Raw genomic sequence first — 17,665 nt, forward strand, 5'->3', positions numbered from 1 at the left:
GGTGAAACATTAAGAGCATGATTTTACACTATAGTAAAAACTTGGAAAAAGATGAAGGAATTCAAAGAGCCGTAACTCAAAAGTGCTCTTCAAAGACATTGTTCATATTGTTGTGAGCTGTTAAACCCACATTTCTGGATCCAGCATCTACATGGCTGTTTGAATACCTTCGGGTCTGGCATATATTTAGGAACTCTTCCACTTGTGTGACGTGTCTCTTTGCATACTGTGAGGCGGTTTGTTTTTCTTTCACATTGACCAGAGAATGAAGAGTAAACACAGCAGGGTAAATGATACATAGTGAACACACAGGTGAGAAGACTGTTGAAAATCAACACTTCAAACATAAAAGAATGCCAGACACCTGCAACTTCCTCCATGACTTTCCATTTTTGGAAACCATTTTAATCAGAATCAGTACAGTGATGCAGCTGTTGTACAAATGTTCTGGCATCACCCACATGCACATTTTTGATAACCATTGTTAACCTTTGCTTTTCTTTATTTTTTTCCCCGTTTTTTAGGTTTGCTTATTTATTTCACTTAGATACATCAGTTCCCATTTTATTAAACCTTTTTGTTTCGTTTTTCTTTTTGTTTGTTTGGGCATCAAAACTGAATTGTCTGTTAAGGATTAGGGAAAAACAGTTTGGCTCAAAATAAAGCTTTTCACAATCTATTTCTGACAAAGTGTTAGTGTCAGTTGGTAGTAAGATCAGGCATATTTGGGTAAGAAAGTTGGAGATTATACACATCTGTTGTTTTGCAGACATTTTAATCTCTCGAGTGGGCTGCTTACTGATAACACGTGAATAAGAAAGACATTTTAAAGATTTTTAGAGGTCTCTTGGGACTCTACAAACCCTCAATCACTCCCTGATCAAACACTGATGCTCACTTATTATGGAAACTGAACTGATTTGAGTCATTCCCATGAAAACCCCACTAACAGACACAGGAGGCAGTTATGCATGAACTAGAGAACCAAACAGAAGAGCAGTAAGACAGAAACAGAGGTTCAGGGTCTGGGTGTTAACTGAAGCTGTTGTTGGGATATTTAATGACTGACTGCAGTGAAGCTAGGAGGAGGTCCATTGTGTCCAGCTCTGCAGCGACGCACATGGCATCGCACACCAGGGTATTGCTTTGATGTACAGCTGCTCCTGAAGCAGATGGAGAGAGGAGAAAAACAAGGTGAAGAAACAACATTTTTAAGGGATTTATGTGACACACACTGTTTGAGAGAGGAAAGAAAAGCAGAAAGAGGGACAAAGTGCTAAAACAATTACGCAATAGACTTGTAGGGCTGTTTGAATCTGATTTGAAGCTGTGTTTTTACTTGCATGTTTGTATTGATGTGTGCAGAAGAGGGATTCATGAAATGATACCAGTCAGTTCCCTTCTTGTGCCGCTCATCCGGGCTGGAGCTGGGGTGGGATATGCAAATACAGGCTGTCTGCCTGCCCCTTCAGAGGCAGTAGAGCAGCACGCTGCTTTTTGCACACACACACACACACACACACCCTCACTCATGCAGAGTGCAGATTACTTGGAGGGTCGAGCCTCGGCGACAGGTCTCATACACGCTTGCGTGTGTGTATATGGAGCTGAAACTTTAGACTGCTCACACTCTCTTCCCTCATTCTCTCCTCTGTCCCGCTCTCCTCTTTTTCCTCTCCCCTCCTCCAGCACACCTTTGTGTTGTTTTTCTTACACTCCTTTCCCCCCTCCCTGTACAGCCTCACTAGCTTTCTCTCTGTCCTATGCGCTCAGATATTTTGGGTTACTGTGAAAACCGAAAGTGTTCAGAACGAGATGCTGCCGATACTAAAGCTGTTTGGGCTCCATGTCTCCTTCAGGGCCCATTGAAGAAAACAAGACTTCACATGTGACGGGGAGCAACTCTGAGGACCCTAAACATACTTTTTTTTTTTTTTTTTTTTTTAACTTGTTTTCCTCACCAGGTACTGACATTTCTGAGATATTGGAAACAATCAAGCTTTTCAAGACTGACAGAAAAAAGTGAAAACAATGAGGACCAAGCTGTGCCAACTTTCTACACAGTGCTTTCTCTTGGGAGTGTTGCTCTCTGTGGTGGACAGTAAAGGGACTTTGTATGGAGGCCCTGTAAACCCTTTCTTTGGAAACAGATACAACCTCTACAAGGCTGGACTCAACCCTCACCACTCACCAAACAAGCCAATGACCCGTCACAAGTAAGTGTTGTGTTGTGGGTTTGTCACTGACATTAATACATAATATATTTCCCTTTCCAAGATTTCTAAACATGAACGACCAGTGTGTGAGTAGGACCCACCTCGTACTGTATATCCCTTGATAAACCCATGTCACCAGTGAGTAGCAGAAATGTGGTTTCAGTTAGGGAATCAGCTTGGTAACAGATCCCTGAATTGACACACTGTTTCTGTCTCACTACAAATCAGCCCTCTTCTGTGGTTCACACCTAAAACCATCTGTGGCTGGGAAAAGACATAATAGACCAACAATGGCATGCTTAAAAAATAAATCCAAAGTTATGGTTTTATGATGCAGCAGAGTTGCTGCTAAGATTATTGATTTCTGAAAGTCTTAGTTTGAAAAATGGTGCCTGCATAGACATAAGACAGTACGACTGGGCATTAGAAGCTGCCTGAAGGGAGTGGCAGCACTAATCTGTAATTAATACTGAAGCATTTACATCATGGACTTTTGCTTTTTTTCTTTCTTTTTAATTTTTTTAGTAAGTTTTGTTTTTGTTTGCTTTCCCTCATCCCGTATCAACACAAAGAGGTCATGTATAAAAATCTCATTGGACAATATTATCTTAACAGTCAATCTTTGCAAATGATACTGACAGATATAAAGCTGTGAGATTAAACAGAGCCTTGTGAATAGATTTTGCCTGGATGGCTGCTTGGCCTGTGGGACTCATTTGGTTTTTCTTCCCTTTTCCTCCTCCTCCTCTCTTTTGCTTGGCTTCCCATGAGAACTGTTATGCCTTTGGACAGCTCCCCAGCTACCTGCTGCTCCGCTCAAACTGCCACAGGAGACTACTGAATGTCCAGCCCTGCTCAGTTTGCCATGTACGCTCACCTCCACCGATAAACCGCTCAGCATCACTGAATGCAATGCTCATTTCTTTATTTTTATTTCTTTATTTTTTATTTCTTTGTTGACTTTTTCTCTTTAAATATTGGTATAATCCTCACTTTCACTCACACTGTTGCAAAATACTAATCTGCTGCAGATCTGAGTACTTCATCTAAGGCATAATGATCAGTTATCAACTGGATGTCACTTACTGTAGGGGAAAGTAAAAATATTACTTAATTTTAATAACACAGCTCCATTAAAGATGCATTGGATTAGCCACACAACCACAAGTCACATATTCTAAGTTACTGCATGAAAAGCAAAGAAAACTGTACAAGTATTCTGGCTATGTTTTGGTGGTGACCAACATTAAGCTTTCCAGAAATCCTGCAAATCAGTGGAGAAACCACAGTCATCACACACTAAAAAACACTGGATATGACTTTGTGACTCCTTAATGTACTGTGCTGCCAATGACTACAGTCATTGGCAGCACAGTACATCCATCCATCCATCCATCCATCCATCCATCCATCCATCCATCCATCCATCCATCCATCCATTGGAATTAAGGGCAACAGGTCAACAATGTAGTACTGAAGTAGTAATGTGATGTGAAGCACAACTATTTAATCATGAGGTAAAGAGATCAAATCCAGTATAGGTAAATGCTGACATCATAATATATATCATAAAACACATCACAATACATCAATAGATAGTAGTAGTTCAATCAAATATTTGTTATTTTGGTGGTTTTAAGTCACTGTGTAGCTTAACAGTTTTTCCAGTTTAACAGTACTTTGTCTTTCTTATGTTCATCTGGCACTAAGGATCAGTGTTTAAAAAAAAACATTGCTCCCTTCTACAGCATCCATTAACCTTTTGTCAGTATTACCAAATACATTTGTATTCATAAAAGTCAGTTCATTTTAGAAACATTACCATTCCTCATTCTCATAATGAATAAATGAGCCAGCTATTATAGTTTGTTCTGATCAAAACGGTCTAAGTAATCTAAATAATCACATTCAGTCAGAAATGACCTGCTGCCGGTAGCTGATAACAATCCCTCCACATGTGTCTGTGAGTCCAACAGCGTTTATACAAGAGCTGCTGACCTATCCTGGACAGAGCGAGCCCCGGGGATGTGTCAGTTTCTGACCACCAGTGAAGTTATATGAGCTCAGTTGTTGTCAGCCTGACTGGTCAGTGAAAATAGAGACTTAAAAATAACACAGATGCTATGGCATGCATATAAAAGTGCTTATTTAAGTGTGTACATATGCATATGTGTTTACTTATGTGTATTTTGTGAAGGATTTAATTTCTTTTTTAAGACGTGCCCGGTGTGAAGTTTGTTTCATACTGAGTTTTCTGTCACATGGACAAAACGTGTTGGATTTTGGTGAGATATTTAAAAATTCCCAGCTGTCGGTGCACCACAGACATTTTGTCGTCATGTTGAATTATCATCTATGTTTTGGCAGCAAAGCGAGTGATTTGATTTCACAGTCATTTCTTTCATTCAATGCAACCACTTGCTTTCTGTGAGAAAATATACTACCCTTACTGACTGTGACAACTTAGACAGTTACAACACTGTACCTGTCAGGGGTTTATTGCTAAGAAGCTTACATTGTTTTATGGGTAAAACTGTGGTTTAGAGAGTTCAGATTTCCCAAAGTGTGTTATGGTAGCGTAGAGGGAAAAAAAGACATTTAAAGATTTCATGAGTCACACATTCCAAGCAGAACCGTATATGTCCCAAAACACAAAGGCAAATTCAAAGGTATATATTGTGTATTGTCTGTGCCTCCCATTTAGCACCAATGTTAAACAGTAGAAACATTGAAAAAAAAAACAAACAAACAAAAAAAAAACAGGGGCCATATACTCATCACTGAGAAAGAGATTTTGTTTTAATCAAGTGGGATCCGTGCAGATGCCACATATCACTGCTGATCAGATTAGAAATGTATTTGAAGGCTTTTCTGTGATGTATGGGACAGGGATCAAGGGGGAAAGGTCAGCATGTTGATAGAGGTTAGAGGTTATGGGCTGCTCTTGTACATTTGTGATGAGTGTCCAGTGGAGGACAGGAATGGGGCCAGTCTCCTGCTAAGAGTTACAGACTAACCAGGCTGAACATAGGATGCCATTCTTATTAGAAATGTTGGGTATTTGTTGTATTTGCTACATAGGTGTGCATAATATGTGCAGTTTACTACTAAACAGTATTGAAAAAGTTGAGAGGGATCAAAAACAAGGCTGCCTCAAAGTTTGTGAACTAACATGTTGCATCAAACACATGTATATAAAAAGTTGGATATAATTATGCACTTTCAAGCTCCTCACATTGGCAGTTAGCATGTGAAGACAGGAAGAAAGTAAGGTCTTTCTGATTTGTTTTGTTTTGTTTTTACCATGGTTAATTATCCACCCATTTATCCATCCATCCATCCATGCATCCATCCATTTTCTATCCCCACTTTATCTAAAAGAGGGTCACAGTTCGAGCAAACAGTAACTAGATGGTTACTTACTTTAAATTTCATCATCCTAAGGAACATTCTTGTTGCAAAGCAGGCCACGTTGCACTAGATGTCTTTCATCACAGACATTCTTTTGTCAGCTCTGCTCACCCATCAGAAATCCTACCTGATCCTCCATAAAAAGCCAAACACTGTCTGCTGCTGCAAAGTCAGACTACACACAAGCAGGGATGAAAACTGACTCAGTTTCAATAAGTTGTAAAGTTTCTTAAGTATCTAAATGGTTGACATCTCAGCTCATCAATTCCTTTATCAACCTCAGCAGGTGCCATGAACGTGCACACTGATCAAAGCAAATCGACAGCGTACATGTGTATCTACATGCTGCCGTAATAACATCCATGGCAGAGAGGAGAAAACTGTTCATTGTATGGAGAACTGGTTCTAATGTCCGAGAAATTATTCCTTTACCAACCAAATGTCCATAACTAAATAAATATCCTGCATTATAATAACATAAGCAACATGCTTAGCAATGTTTTCATTGACAGGAAACATCTAAATGAAAATATATTGTAGACTGTTGCTACAACTGATGTTAGCTTTTGGGCTGCAGATTAGCTAAGTCCTTTACACTGGGGCAGCAGTCAGGGAAATTAATAAATTAAAGAAAAGTGAAGAAATATCACTGTGTAATGGCAAAGTTAGTTGTGAACGTTGTGCTAATCCCAGAAAAATGTGTAGTATACTCATTTCGTCATACACGGATGGATGGATGGATGGATGGATGGATGAATGAATGGATGGATGGATGGATGGATGGATGGATGGATGGATGGATGGATGGATGGATGGATTCATTTTGTCAAAGTTTTGATTTCAATGTTTCCTGTCTTTAGTCTTTGTCTTATGCCAAACAGAGCTTTCACATGCTAGCTTTAGCTTAATTACATACATGTCAGCAGAAAATACAAAAGCTCTTATCATATTAAATTATTATTTTGTGTTTATGGTTTACACAAGTGTAGATCTGTCAGATGTAACAGCAGAAATCAGCTCATGGCCCTTTTTTCATTCTGGTTTTGAATACAACTTTCAGGTTGCCTACATCTACTGTTTGCTCCTTGATATTATAATTTCATGGCTAGTATTACTCTTCAAAAATTGTAATCAGTTTCTTCTTCAAACATCGCACATATTCTGTATTCTGAAGATTTACATGGACTGTAGCTATAGTGAGTCTAACTAATCTTAAAATGCTGTTCGAAAATACAGATTTAAAATGCACCCAGAGTAAAGCAGATTATGTGCTTTCAGAAATACTGAAGGATAAGTTTCGCCACAGGTGTTTTTGTCTCTTCTGGTTCAACAGAAAAAAACAACTAATAAACTGTCCAAATAATTTAAATTGTTCCAATTTTTTTTAAATGTAGCAGCAAATGAGACATAAAAGAAAGTATTAGCATGTCCAAACATACAACTTGATTGTTCACATTAGCATTGATGAGAGGTTGTCGCTGAAACTATGAGTGCATAAAACTAATGGTATGTCTTTGAGTTTTAATAAGGAGAGGTGGCTTGGCTGACCTTTTTCTCTGAATGACAGAGTGATCCTCCGGGTCTTAGAGCCTGGAGTATATTTAAGCCAAATCATTAACCAAGAGTAGCCTCAGTCAATCCATGGAGACTTAAGATATGCCATCTGGATAGAAATAGGTGTCATTAAAAGCATATATGTAAAAAGAGTTGGGCCCTGGAGGAGATACATTAGCCTACAGACATGGTTGTTAAATGTCTTATAAAAGATTGCATGGTTTGCTATCTGGACCACACTTGCCATAAATCTGTCAGGGCCGAGAGCATTTGCCTGGGTTCAAACGGTCAGGAACTCCTGCAGGTGAGAGCGTGGCTAATGAGAAAAATGAGTCATTTAGTGCCACAGTGTCAAAACAAACGAGTCACTGGAGGGAAAAGTGATAAGGCAACATGGAGGGGCTTCATGAAACGTCAACAGAGGAAGGGTGAAAAATGCAATATTAGAAAGACAGGCAAAAGCACGAGTGGTATGCTTAGATAATTATACAGAGATTACCTGCAGTTTTCACGTTTTAAATTAAAAGAGAAAGCAAGGTTATGAAAATTAGGATTTAAAGATAAGTCTGGCATTTTGGCCCAGAAAAGGGTACAGGTATATTTTCATAAAAATAAATAAATAAAAATCCACATGAAAATCTGTGATGGTCCTTTTGTTTTTCCCTCTGGGAGGGTGTGAAACTGTAATGCTATGGAATATTCAACGTGATATCAGAGTAGCATTCAAAAAATGCTATGCCCCTTTACCAGGAAAAACCCAGTATTTTGAGGTTTAAATGGGATGACTACTTTTTTATTTCTTTATTTTTTAATATTGAAAGGAAGAGATTAAAGTCAGGTGAGGAGGTACATAGCAAAGCTTAACATACACATCAATCAGAATCAGTTGGAATTGGATGGTTCACTGAGGGTCATTGGGAGGGTGTGGAACAACTGGAGACATATTTTTCCATATTTTGGGTGTTTTCTTGCAAGTTTTAGGAAACACAGCAAGAAGAAGTGTTTAGGATACAAAAAAAAAGTGAAATTACATAATTTGCCGCCCCTGTGGGACAGTCCAAAGTCTTTATTTGTCCAAAACTAATGACATTTCCATCAACTCCCTGACAGGGAATAAGGTCAATGATTCAAGCATTATGCTGACTGAGCTGTTGGGTAAGACAAGAGTGATAGTAACTGTGTTTTCATAGCCATATGTGGAAAATGTTCATATAAAATTCTATGAGTGAAAATGTTAATGTATGCATTAGATGTTATTGTGACAACTTTGTAAAGTACAGTTGACCTGGCAAAGATTACAGTGACGTGACTCACCGAACAATAAATCCATATGACTTCCTTGCATCTTCCTAGTCATAACTGAATATCCCAGTGTTGAGGGTTGACATAATCTTTTTTTGTATGAGGTAAAATACTAAGGTAAAGACCACAGGGCTGTATATAGTAAATTCTCAGTCATTTAGGTCATGATAATCTTAAATCTGAAAGGCTTTAAATGAGACATTAAATATCTTCGAGAACCAAGAAATAGAAGTCCAGCTACTTTCATTCAAGCTTGTATGATGACCTAAGAATGGTGGTAACTTGTGTAATGGGGGAGTATAAAAATACAAGGCCAAAGTTGACATAGTGGGAGTCATGCCTTTTCTTTATCAATTACTGACATTCAGTCATTCTGACACCAGTAACAGAAAGATAGAAAGAGCCACAATGTGTGTGTGGTAGTTGCTGTTTGTGTTGGATTGGACAATAAACCAAGGTACATCACTGAAAGGCTCATAGTCGCATTTTTCTTAAATTCTAGTTTACACTCCCATAACAATTCATATTAACCTGCCAAGCACACAACTGGATAGAAGCCACTGATGAGTATGAACTTTGTTTATACTCATTGAACTGTCAGTGTTCTACTCATCTGGGTGTAATTACACATCTGTAACATTGTCATCAACCTGAGAGAAGTGGGATCTTTTCTTTCACCTGATAACACCTTCTTCCATACTTACTTCTGCTTGTCAGATATGAAACAGCTCCATCCAGCTAATCTGTAAGTCCTTATACAGCTGCAGATTTCTGATTATATGTTTTGCCAAAGAAAATCATATCAAGTTAACATGCTTGCAGTAAAATGCCAAACAAAACAAGAGTGGATGAGAGCAACTGAAAATACTGATATGTCGTCAAGAGCTTCAGTTGCAGCTTAAAAGCATATTTTATCTAATTCCTTTTGCTCAAAAGCTGTGAAAAAACTTGGTTTATGCAGCTAAATGCTACAAAATATTTTGGAAAATACCAGATTGGTATTGGTCATTCAGTTCCATGTGACTGTAGAAACATGGCAGCCCATGGCTACGAAGAGGAAGTATCTATTGCCCCTAAAAACAACAAAACAGGGAATGACTGGAAGGAATGTAGCTCTGGGACACGACATAGGTATTTTTCTGTGTTATATATGATGATATATTGCAGTGGTCTGTTTTATTTGCCATTGCTAGTTGTTTTTAAATGTGAGCCATAAATAAAGTTGACTTGACCTGAGTGACTTTCATTGTGTTGCTATCCTGTGTGGCCAGCCTTCCCACCTGCTATGCATGACTGCTTCAACAAACACAAGAGACTGTTTATGTTTTTCAACTCAAGTCTCCTTGTGCCATGTTGGTTCAGGGGTGAAGTCTGGAAAAGCTCTGAATAAAATGTCACTCACCATCTTTGTCCATTCCTCCTTCCTCTTTATATACCTTTGATCTGGGATCACATGGGTCTGGACTTTCCTTTTTTTTATTCATAGATGTCCAGATTAGTGCTGCATTCTCCCATCTGGAGATCCACCTACACTCAGAAGCATCCCAGACAAAGTTCTCATCTACCCTCCAGCAGCTGGTCCTTGGTTGAGACAATAACAAAAACTTAAGGCAGATCTCACATATGACCACTTTAACAGCCTGGGGTCATATTTTTGGCATCAGGCTTGTGTCATCTGTAGAAGTTTAGACACATTATCATTGTATTTCAAACTGAACTTCAACATTCATCCTACTAAAATCTGTGTTTACATAGCAAAGGAGGTGACCTGCTGTTGCTCTGACCGACGCTGCAGAGTTAAGGTACGGGATTTATCCCAGAGCTCAGCCCCCCTGTCTGTGAGACACCGAGGATAGAATATCACTCAAAGACCCAAATAACACTGACAGATCTGTAAAAACAGGCAGACTGGGTAAGAGAAACAGAAACCCATGCACAGGAGTTTTTTTTCTTCTTTTTTCATGTAAAACTAGATTCTTTCACTTTTCATCCATCGTCTATGAGTCTCAAGGTCTCCGGCTACCACCCCCAGATGTGCACCTGACAAACAAATCAATGAACATGGTCGCCTCTTACTTCACTGATCTGCCAATGCATGTAAAAGACTAATTCACACATGCACAAAGGCTGCTCTTTGTCAGCTGTCACAAGCACTCACTGTCACAAGATGCCTTTAAGAATTTCTGCTCTATCTTTCAAATAAACAAGCTCTTCAATTATTTTGATAAAGCTTTCATTTTATGAAGAAACCATAGCCATTAAATCTGATTTAGATTATGCAATGCATGTCATTTAGTCTCTACCAATACTTTTAAGAATGGTTGAAAAGAAAAGAAAAGAAAAAAGAAAGAAAAGAAGAAAAAGCTCTAGTTCTGTGTTTCCTCTCTCAGACGTTCTGAACAACAGATGACAGCAGAGGGAGTGATCAGAGTCAAACCCTCTCAGGGATAGTAAAGGAAAGAGCCTGCAGGTGGGGTCTAAAAGCCAAATGAAAAGCAAGCTAACTATTAGCTGTGTTGTAACATTACATTTGAATTTAAACATTTAAATGAAAGGATTTCAAACGCGGGGGAAATGTGCCAGAGGGAAGAAGGCAGCCTAATTTGTGTTGTCACAATAAACCTGCAGTTTTCATTTCATGTGTCTACAGTAAGTGATATGTGATACAGCCATCCAACAAGATTTGCTTGTTTTTGTTTCACTAAGAAAATCAACTGTAGCAACCAGCTGTAACTGCATGTGTGACTTTAAAGAGGTCTGAGCGCTCCCATCATACCACATCGGTTCAGGTCCTAACTGCCACTTCCTTAACAACGCACGACCCGACAGCAGGTTGTCAGGTTGGTATGAAAGGAGCTCTGTGATTCTAGGTCCTGCCCTTTCCTTTCAACTGCAATTAACATATGTCAACACGGGCAGAGTGGTGGCACACACACACAGTCAACAGTCAGCGATTTGCAGCTTGCTGGACTACTGCAATGTTTTCTCACAGATTCCACCGGTCTGTCCTCCCTGTTAGCACTCTGAACCTGTTAACTTGACCCTCCTCAGCCCTACGTCTCTCCCTGCTGCACATAATACTACTATTTTTCCCAAAACAGCTGTGAGGCAATGTTAAGCACTGCATGTGCAGCTAAATGCTCCCCTCTGAATGTAAAAAAATCCTTCACATGTGAGCCTAAAGAGCACAGATGTTCATTTCCTGTGTTGCACAGAGGCCAGAAGAACATTTAGCAGTTGCTATAGCTGCACTGGCAGTGAAGAGAGAGGGGAACAGAGAAGGTCCAGCTCCAGTGTGATGCAACAAGTAGTTACAGAGAAGTTATTGTGCTGGGTTCTGGATTTTCTTCCAGGATTGAAAACGATCTGTAATATTCCTTTTTAGCTGAATTACTTTATCAAACTTGAAGCAAGCACATTTCTTGTGTTCAATACCAATGGTGTCCATAATGTTGGCTTTAGATTGAATCAGACATCATTACATGAAATAATTAGCATCCCATAAAAGAAAAGAAAAAGAAAAAAAAAACTTTGAAATCTTGTGTCAAAATTAGAAAACAGAAAAGAATCATTTCGCAAAATGGAAAGTAAAATTGTTAGTATTTTACAAAGCTAGACTTATGATGCCTCTTACAAACACAAAGAAAACCTGCAACAAAGACTCAATAAAAAAAAGCTCACTCACTCCAGAAGGCAATATAGGACCAACAGAGGAACACAGAGAAATTTCAAATTCACAAAAGCATATTTCTAAAGAGCAAATAAGCTAACCTCCCATTTGTGGGTGGAGTAGAAGCTTCACAGGGACATATTCCTGAATGTAAATGAGGTTTTCCGCATCCACATGCTTGTTTAGATGAAGCCTGACATTTCTGGAAAGAGAAAAAAACAGCACATTCTTACAATGCCCCTCAGAGGCGTTTCTCAAAGTTCATAGCCTGGTCTTCTTTGTGGGAGCTAATTTCTCTCACAAACAATACTTGACTAATCATTTTTCTAATTTACTGGCATCTGTGTCTGCAGTGTAATGTGAACTTGATAACAAATTAGAAACATGAACAAACAAACAAAATTTGTTTTACATTTTTTGTTTCAGAAGCTGAATGCATGTAGGTTACCATAGCAACACAATGCATCAGTTCACAAAACAACCCCATGGTTTCATTTAGTGGTATTATAACATACATCTCACAGGCCAGTTAGACTCAAACTCTTGCATTCTGGCTTCCAACCAAAATAACAGAACACATGAAACACAAAATAAAAAGGAGCTTCCACCAACAGAGAGTAATTATGCATCTTTGTTTATTAGCTGTTATGATCATAGATCAGCTGTAGGAAGTCCAATAATGGCAAGATGAATGCGGCCACATCACTACTTGGGTCATAGCTTCGAACATACTTCAACTAATTAACTTGATTCCCCTCCAGTGCATGTATTCTAGGACAATAAACAAGTCAAATTTGAAATATTTTAATATATATATATATATATATATATATATATATATAATTTTTTAATCCTTCTTAAATGTAACAAAAACCTTTTAATAAAGTTTGAACTTTCTCTGAAGCAAACAAAAAAAAAAAAAAAAATAGTAAATGTTAGCAGTTCTTTGTTGAAGACAAAACAAGATCTGTGGCACAACTTATAGACAGAAGTTATTGCTGTTGACTGTACTTACATTGTTTAACTCAACCTTTTTTTCACACAGAAACTATTGTGCCTTCATGGTCCAGAAGAACGTCACATGCACTATGCAGGATGGAGTGGAAACCTATGTGAAAGCTGAGTACACCGTCAAGTGCATCTGGGGTCAGAAATGTCCTGTTGTCATGTAAGCCAATTAAACAGAAAATGAAAAATTCTGCAACTTTTTCAGTGACTTACAAGTCATTCTGAGTATAATGTGTTTGGCTGTAAGGTTTAAAATCTGCAAGCTGCAGTATGGAACATACTTTATGTCAGTGCTGCCCTCTAGTGGTAGTATCCTATAAGCCTTCATTAGGCCCTCCTCTGCAGTCAGTGTTTTCTATGATACCATTAGAGGGAAAAAATTCTCAGAAGAATATAGTCTGTTTTACTTATTTATTGTTTGCCAGTTGGATATGGTCTTTCTCACCGGTCCACTGCTTGTCAATTTATAAAATGAACAACAAAAAAGAGGAAATTCAGCACATTATTTGTGTCAGTCTACTATTTACAGCTTCACAGTTTGAGACTGTAAGTTTAACTTCACTATTTCTGTGAGAGATAAACTGTATGTGTTGTTATCTGCTCTGGAACCTACTGCGCTCTTTTCTTTTTAAAATTAATACGGCTTTCAGAAACACCCAAACAAAGGAAATTAAAGTGGATTTTATCTTTAGAAATGATCCATGAATCTTTGTGTGTGTGTGTGTGTGAAGAAAGAAGGAGATTGATTTTAAATATAATAATGCTGAAGTTGGGTCCTGACCCAGGGCCAATCCTCTGATGCCACATCATTTACACCAAACTCTACCTTAATCTCCTAATCTTCCTTTAATCCATATTTAATCCCAAAGAGAGCAACTTCATCCCTTTTTTTCTCTGCTCAGCATTCCTATCCTACGCTGCCCTTGTGCTCTTAGCAGAATTAGCAAATAAAAAGTATTTCAAACAGTGGAAGCAGATTTATATACGCTGATAGTAAACACAATATTTTTGTCTTGCTTATTTCAGGTACAGGACTTTCTTTAAGCCGACGTACAAGGTGGGCTATAAAACAGTAACTGAGCTTGAGTGGAGATGTTGTCCAGGATACTCTGGAGAAACCTGCCATGATGGGCCCACATCACTGCCTGACGTCATAGGTGCAGGTTTACCTCATCGCCCAGGTGTAAAAGGCTTCCCCCATGGCCCTAGGCCACCTGTAGACCAGAGGCCTGGAGGAGGTCAGCTAGAGCCTGGTAAACCCTTCCCTGGTGTACCCACGGGACACTTCCCTTCTGGGAGTGGAAAACCCAACTATGGTCAGAGTAGATTCCATTTTGGGTTTTGTCAACCTGTATTTGTATTTTATTCATTTATTTCCTTTTTTTTTTTTTTTGCATGTGCATAAGAGCAACTTTTTCTTTCTCCTCACAATGATTTATTTACACAGGTAATTGAGCCAACAAAAATCCTGTCTGATTTGTTTTTCCTCAAATTCCCAGGTAACAAATTTGGCATTTCAGGAGTGACTGGTGAACGTTTGGACCGAATGGAGGAGGACCTGCGGCGCCTCAACCAGGGCCTAAGCACCCTCAATGGAATGGTGGCTGGCCTTGAGGAGCGACTGCGCACATCCCTCCGGGAAGACACAAATAAAATCCTGGTGTCGCTGCTGCCCAACACTCCACAAGTGCACGACTCCAAAGTGGGATTTGGGGTGATTCCGGAGGGTACTCCCGATGGATTAGAAGGAGGAGAAATTTTCCCTGGATTTCGAGACTTGGCCGGGAGAGTGACTGAAGTGAAGGATGAGCTGCGAGCCAAGACTGACATTTTAGAGGAGATTCAGGTATTGTCTCTTTCTGCTTGAACACAGATCTGTTTTACTCAAGCCAGAGTCCTCTCACTTTTTTCTTTTTTGTTAATCCATTTTCACCTAATACAATCTCTGTCTCCTTCTCACTTCTGTATATAATCAGGGAATGGTCCTAGGTCATGATGGACAGCTAAAGAGGCTGTTTGATGGAGCTAAAGGCAAACTCATCCCTGGTTCAAGCTCTTATCCAGATGACATCTTAAATGCCAAACTGGTTGGGATGAGAACTGAGATCCTGGATGGCTTTGAACGCCGTCTGACCAGCCTGGAGAACCACTGTGATCGAATGATTGGGGAAGTACAAAAGCAGTGCCACAGAGAGCACATGGATGGGCAGGAGCAAATGCAGCAATCTCTGGATGGCAAAGAAACTGGGCTCAGGAAGGAGTTGGGCTCTCTGCAAGCTCAGATTCAGGGTCTAACTCTGACTGAGAGCTGCTGTGGACAGGTACGACACAGAAGTGTTTTTAATATAATCAGCATGCAATAGAACAAAAAATAGAACAGCTTCAGTAGAACTGTGTAACATTCAACTGTAGAGATGAAAAGCCTTTTTCAGATAATATTCACCCATTTAGAGAAACTGGGAGCAGGAAATCTGTTTAATCTTGTTTCCTATTCTGTATGCTGTAAGATTAATCTCTCTTGGTTGTAGCTATATCTTTAGTGGATAACTATGAAACCTGATACAGATGTTTTAACACGCTGCCAGTTTATAATGTATAACAGGACTGTATTGAGTAACTCATGAATTAATAACAGACCATTGATTACTGCAGGTAAACAGCTTGTCTCAGCGCATGCTGCTTCTGGAGGAGTCAGTAAAAGGTTTGACAGAATCTCAGAGACAGCTCCAGATAGACCTTGGCGAAAGAAGCATCCAGATAGAGACCCTAGTTGAGACCCGTCTGGTGGACATAGAGAGCAGACTCAACACTACCACTGGTGGATCTGATGGAATTGAAGGGCTTCCTGGTGGTCTGGATGGCTTCAAGAACATGCTGGAAGACAAGCTGAAGACACTAGAGGAAAGAGTGTTTGTGGCAGTGGAAGAGCTGAGCAATGCCACCACTCCGGCTCTTCTGGAGGGTCAGGTAGTTCCTGCACTGGAGACAGAGATTGAGTCAGTGAGAAGAAGAGTAGAAGGAGACCTGAATGGGTTTCAGAAACAGTTAATAGACTTGGAGCTCCTCTGCACTTCCTCTTGTGCACCCTCCACCCCACCAGCAGGAGATAGCAGTGAAACTGAAGTAAAAGAGCAGTGTGAAAGAATAGAGAAGAAGATGACGGATCGTCTGGACTCCCATTCTGACCAGCTAGACCACCTTAATCACACCCTGCAGAATTTGCTTGTTCGGATTGTACAGGAGGACACGGAGGGCTCTGTCCAGGGAGAGATCACACTATTAAAGGTCAACATCAACTCTGTGAACCGCACTCTAAAGGGTTTAAAGGACTCTATTAGATTTATTGCCACTGAAGTGGGCCATGCTAATTCATCATGGGACCAGAGAGAGCATCAGCTAGTCAATCAGGTGCATGGAATCACCAGACTCATTGGCCACCAAGCCTCCCTCCTCGGAGCTGGCGAAAGGCGGCTGGCTCAGCTGAAGGGGGAACTGGCAGCCCTGAAGAGACAGTTGGCTGGGGGTTTACAGGGCTGCCGCAACACAGCTATGGAAGTTCAGAAGGAGGTGAAGGTCGTTGACAGCAGGGTAAGCCAGGTAGAGGGCCAGTGCAGCAGCCTGGGGGAGCTGGCAGATCACCTGGAGAGGATCAGGGCAGAGTTGGAAAGACACTCTGACACTTACCTGGCTGAAGTGAATGGCACTCTGGCCATCCATTCAGAACAGCTGGCCGAGCTGAAGGGGGAGGTTAAAGACTGTGTAGCCAAGGAAGCCGCCAACCAAAATGGAGACCAGTAGCATTTGAGCTACAGTTATTTTTAATGACTTACTGTATTTGTGCTTCTAATAAACTCAAGTGTCTACCTTTTCCTCTGTCCTTTCTGTTTCCAATCCCACCAACACAGATGTAAATTAGCTCAACTGGTGAAAGTCATTTCTCATATGTCTCTTGTCCCAGTGCGTACAGATGTGCTGGTATTTACTTAGTTCAGTGATGTGAGAAGAGACAGAGTACAAAGACATGCCTGTGGTTGTATAGCCTGTATTTCCCTTCAGAATTATTCTATAGGGCTTTTTTTTATTATTTTTCATGATTGTTTAGTCATCTTACCATTTTTTAACTTATATGAAGTGACTGCATTGTTATGATGTTAAAATGTTTGTATTGGAGTAGTGATAACAAAACAAAATGCTGCTACGGGTTTCTGCTGACAAGCATACTCAGCATCTCTGTATTCTGGACTATTTAACAAATACTGTATGTCAAATTGCTATTGGTGCTATTTGCATTTTTTGTAAACTTTTGTTTTACACATGTTTAAGAATGGCTCTTGTCTATATCTGCTTTGACAGTTGTGTTTTTTTCCTGTCGCATGGCTTCACATTGCAGAAAAGTTTCACGATTCGGTGAGAACATATGACAAGGCATAAAGAGATATCACAATCTTAAAAATCATAAAAATGAAACCACACTGGTTTAGTGAAGTTATCCCAAGAAAGACAT

General features: G+C 39.7%; 1 protein-coding gene across 3 annotated transcripts; it reads left to right on the plus strand.

Annotated features, from left to right (window-relative positions):
• The first annotated feature begins 1,587 nt into the window (after positions 1 to 1,587).
• LOC121651640 (EMILIN-3) lies at positions 1,588 to 17,246 on the plus strand. 3 transcript variants are annotated; one of them, XM_042003990.1, is made up of 6 exons: positions 1,588 to 2,216; positions 13,199 to 13,321; positions 14,188 to 14,477; positions 14,661 to 15,007; positions 15,138 to 15,482; positions 15,814 to 17,246. In XM_042003990.1, the coding sequence occupies exons 1-6, from the start codon at positions 2,032 to 2,034 to the stop codon at positions 16,957 to 16,959; spliced, it is 2,436 nt and encodes an 811-aa protein (XP_041859924.1). In that variant the 5' UTR covers positions 1,588 to 2,031; the 3' UTR covers positions 16,960 to 17,246. The 3 variants fall into 3 exon arrangements, with proteins under 3 accessions (XP_041859924.1, XP_041859925.1, XP_041859926.1); XM_042003991.1 differs by having other exon boundaries at positions 14,188 to 14,414; XM_042003992.1 differs by having other exon boundaries at positions 14,188 to 14,318.
• Positions 17,247 to 17,665: the final 419 nt, after the last annotated feature.

The sequence above is a fragment of the Melanotaenia boesemani genome, chromosome 13 (assembly GCF_017639745.1).
Source record: "Melanotaenia boesemani isolate fMelBoe1 chromosome 13, fMelBoe1.pri, whole genome shotgun sequence".
In the NCBI taxonomy this organism is placed as follows: Eukaryota; Metazoa; Chordata; class Actinopteri; order Atheriniformes; family Melanotaeniidae; genus Melanotaenia; species Melanotaenia boesemani.

Bases quoted from the DNA above. Each gene is read 5' to 3' on its own strand.
- LOC121651640 (XM_042003990.1), top strand. From the start codon at position 2,032: ATGAGGACCAAGCTGTGCCAACTTTCTACACAGTGCTTTCTCTTGGGA. The intron at 2,217-13,198 runs GTAAGTGTTGTG...TTTTTCACACAG, and splicing joins AAGCCAATGACCCGTCACAA to AAACTATTGTGCCTTCATGG. The intron at 15,483-15,813 runs GTACGACACAGA...TGATTACTGCAG, and splicing joins CTGAGAGCTGCTGTGGACAG to GTAAACAGCTTGTCTCAGCG.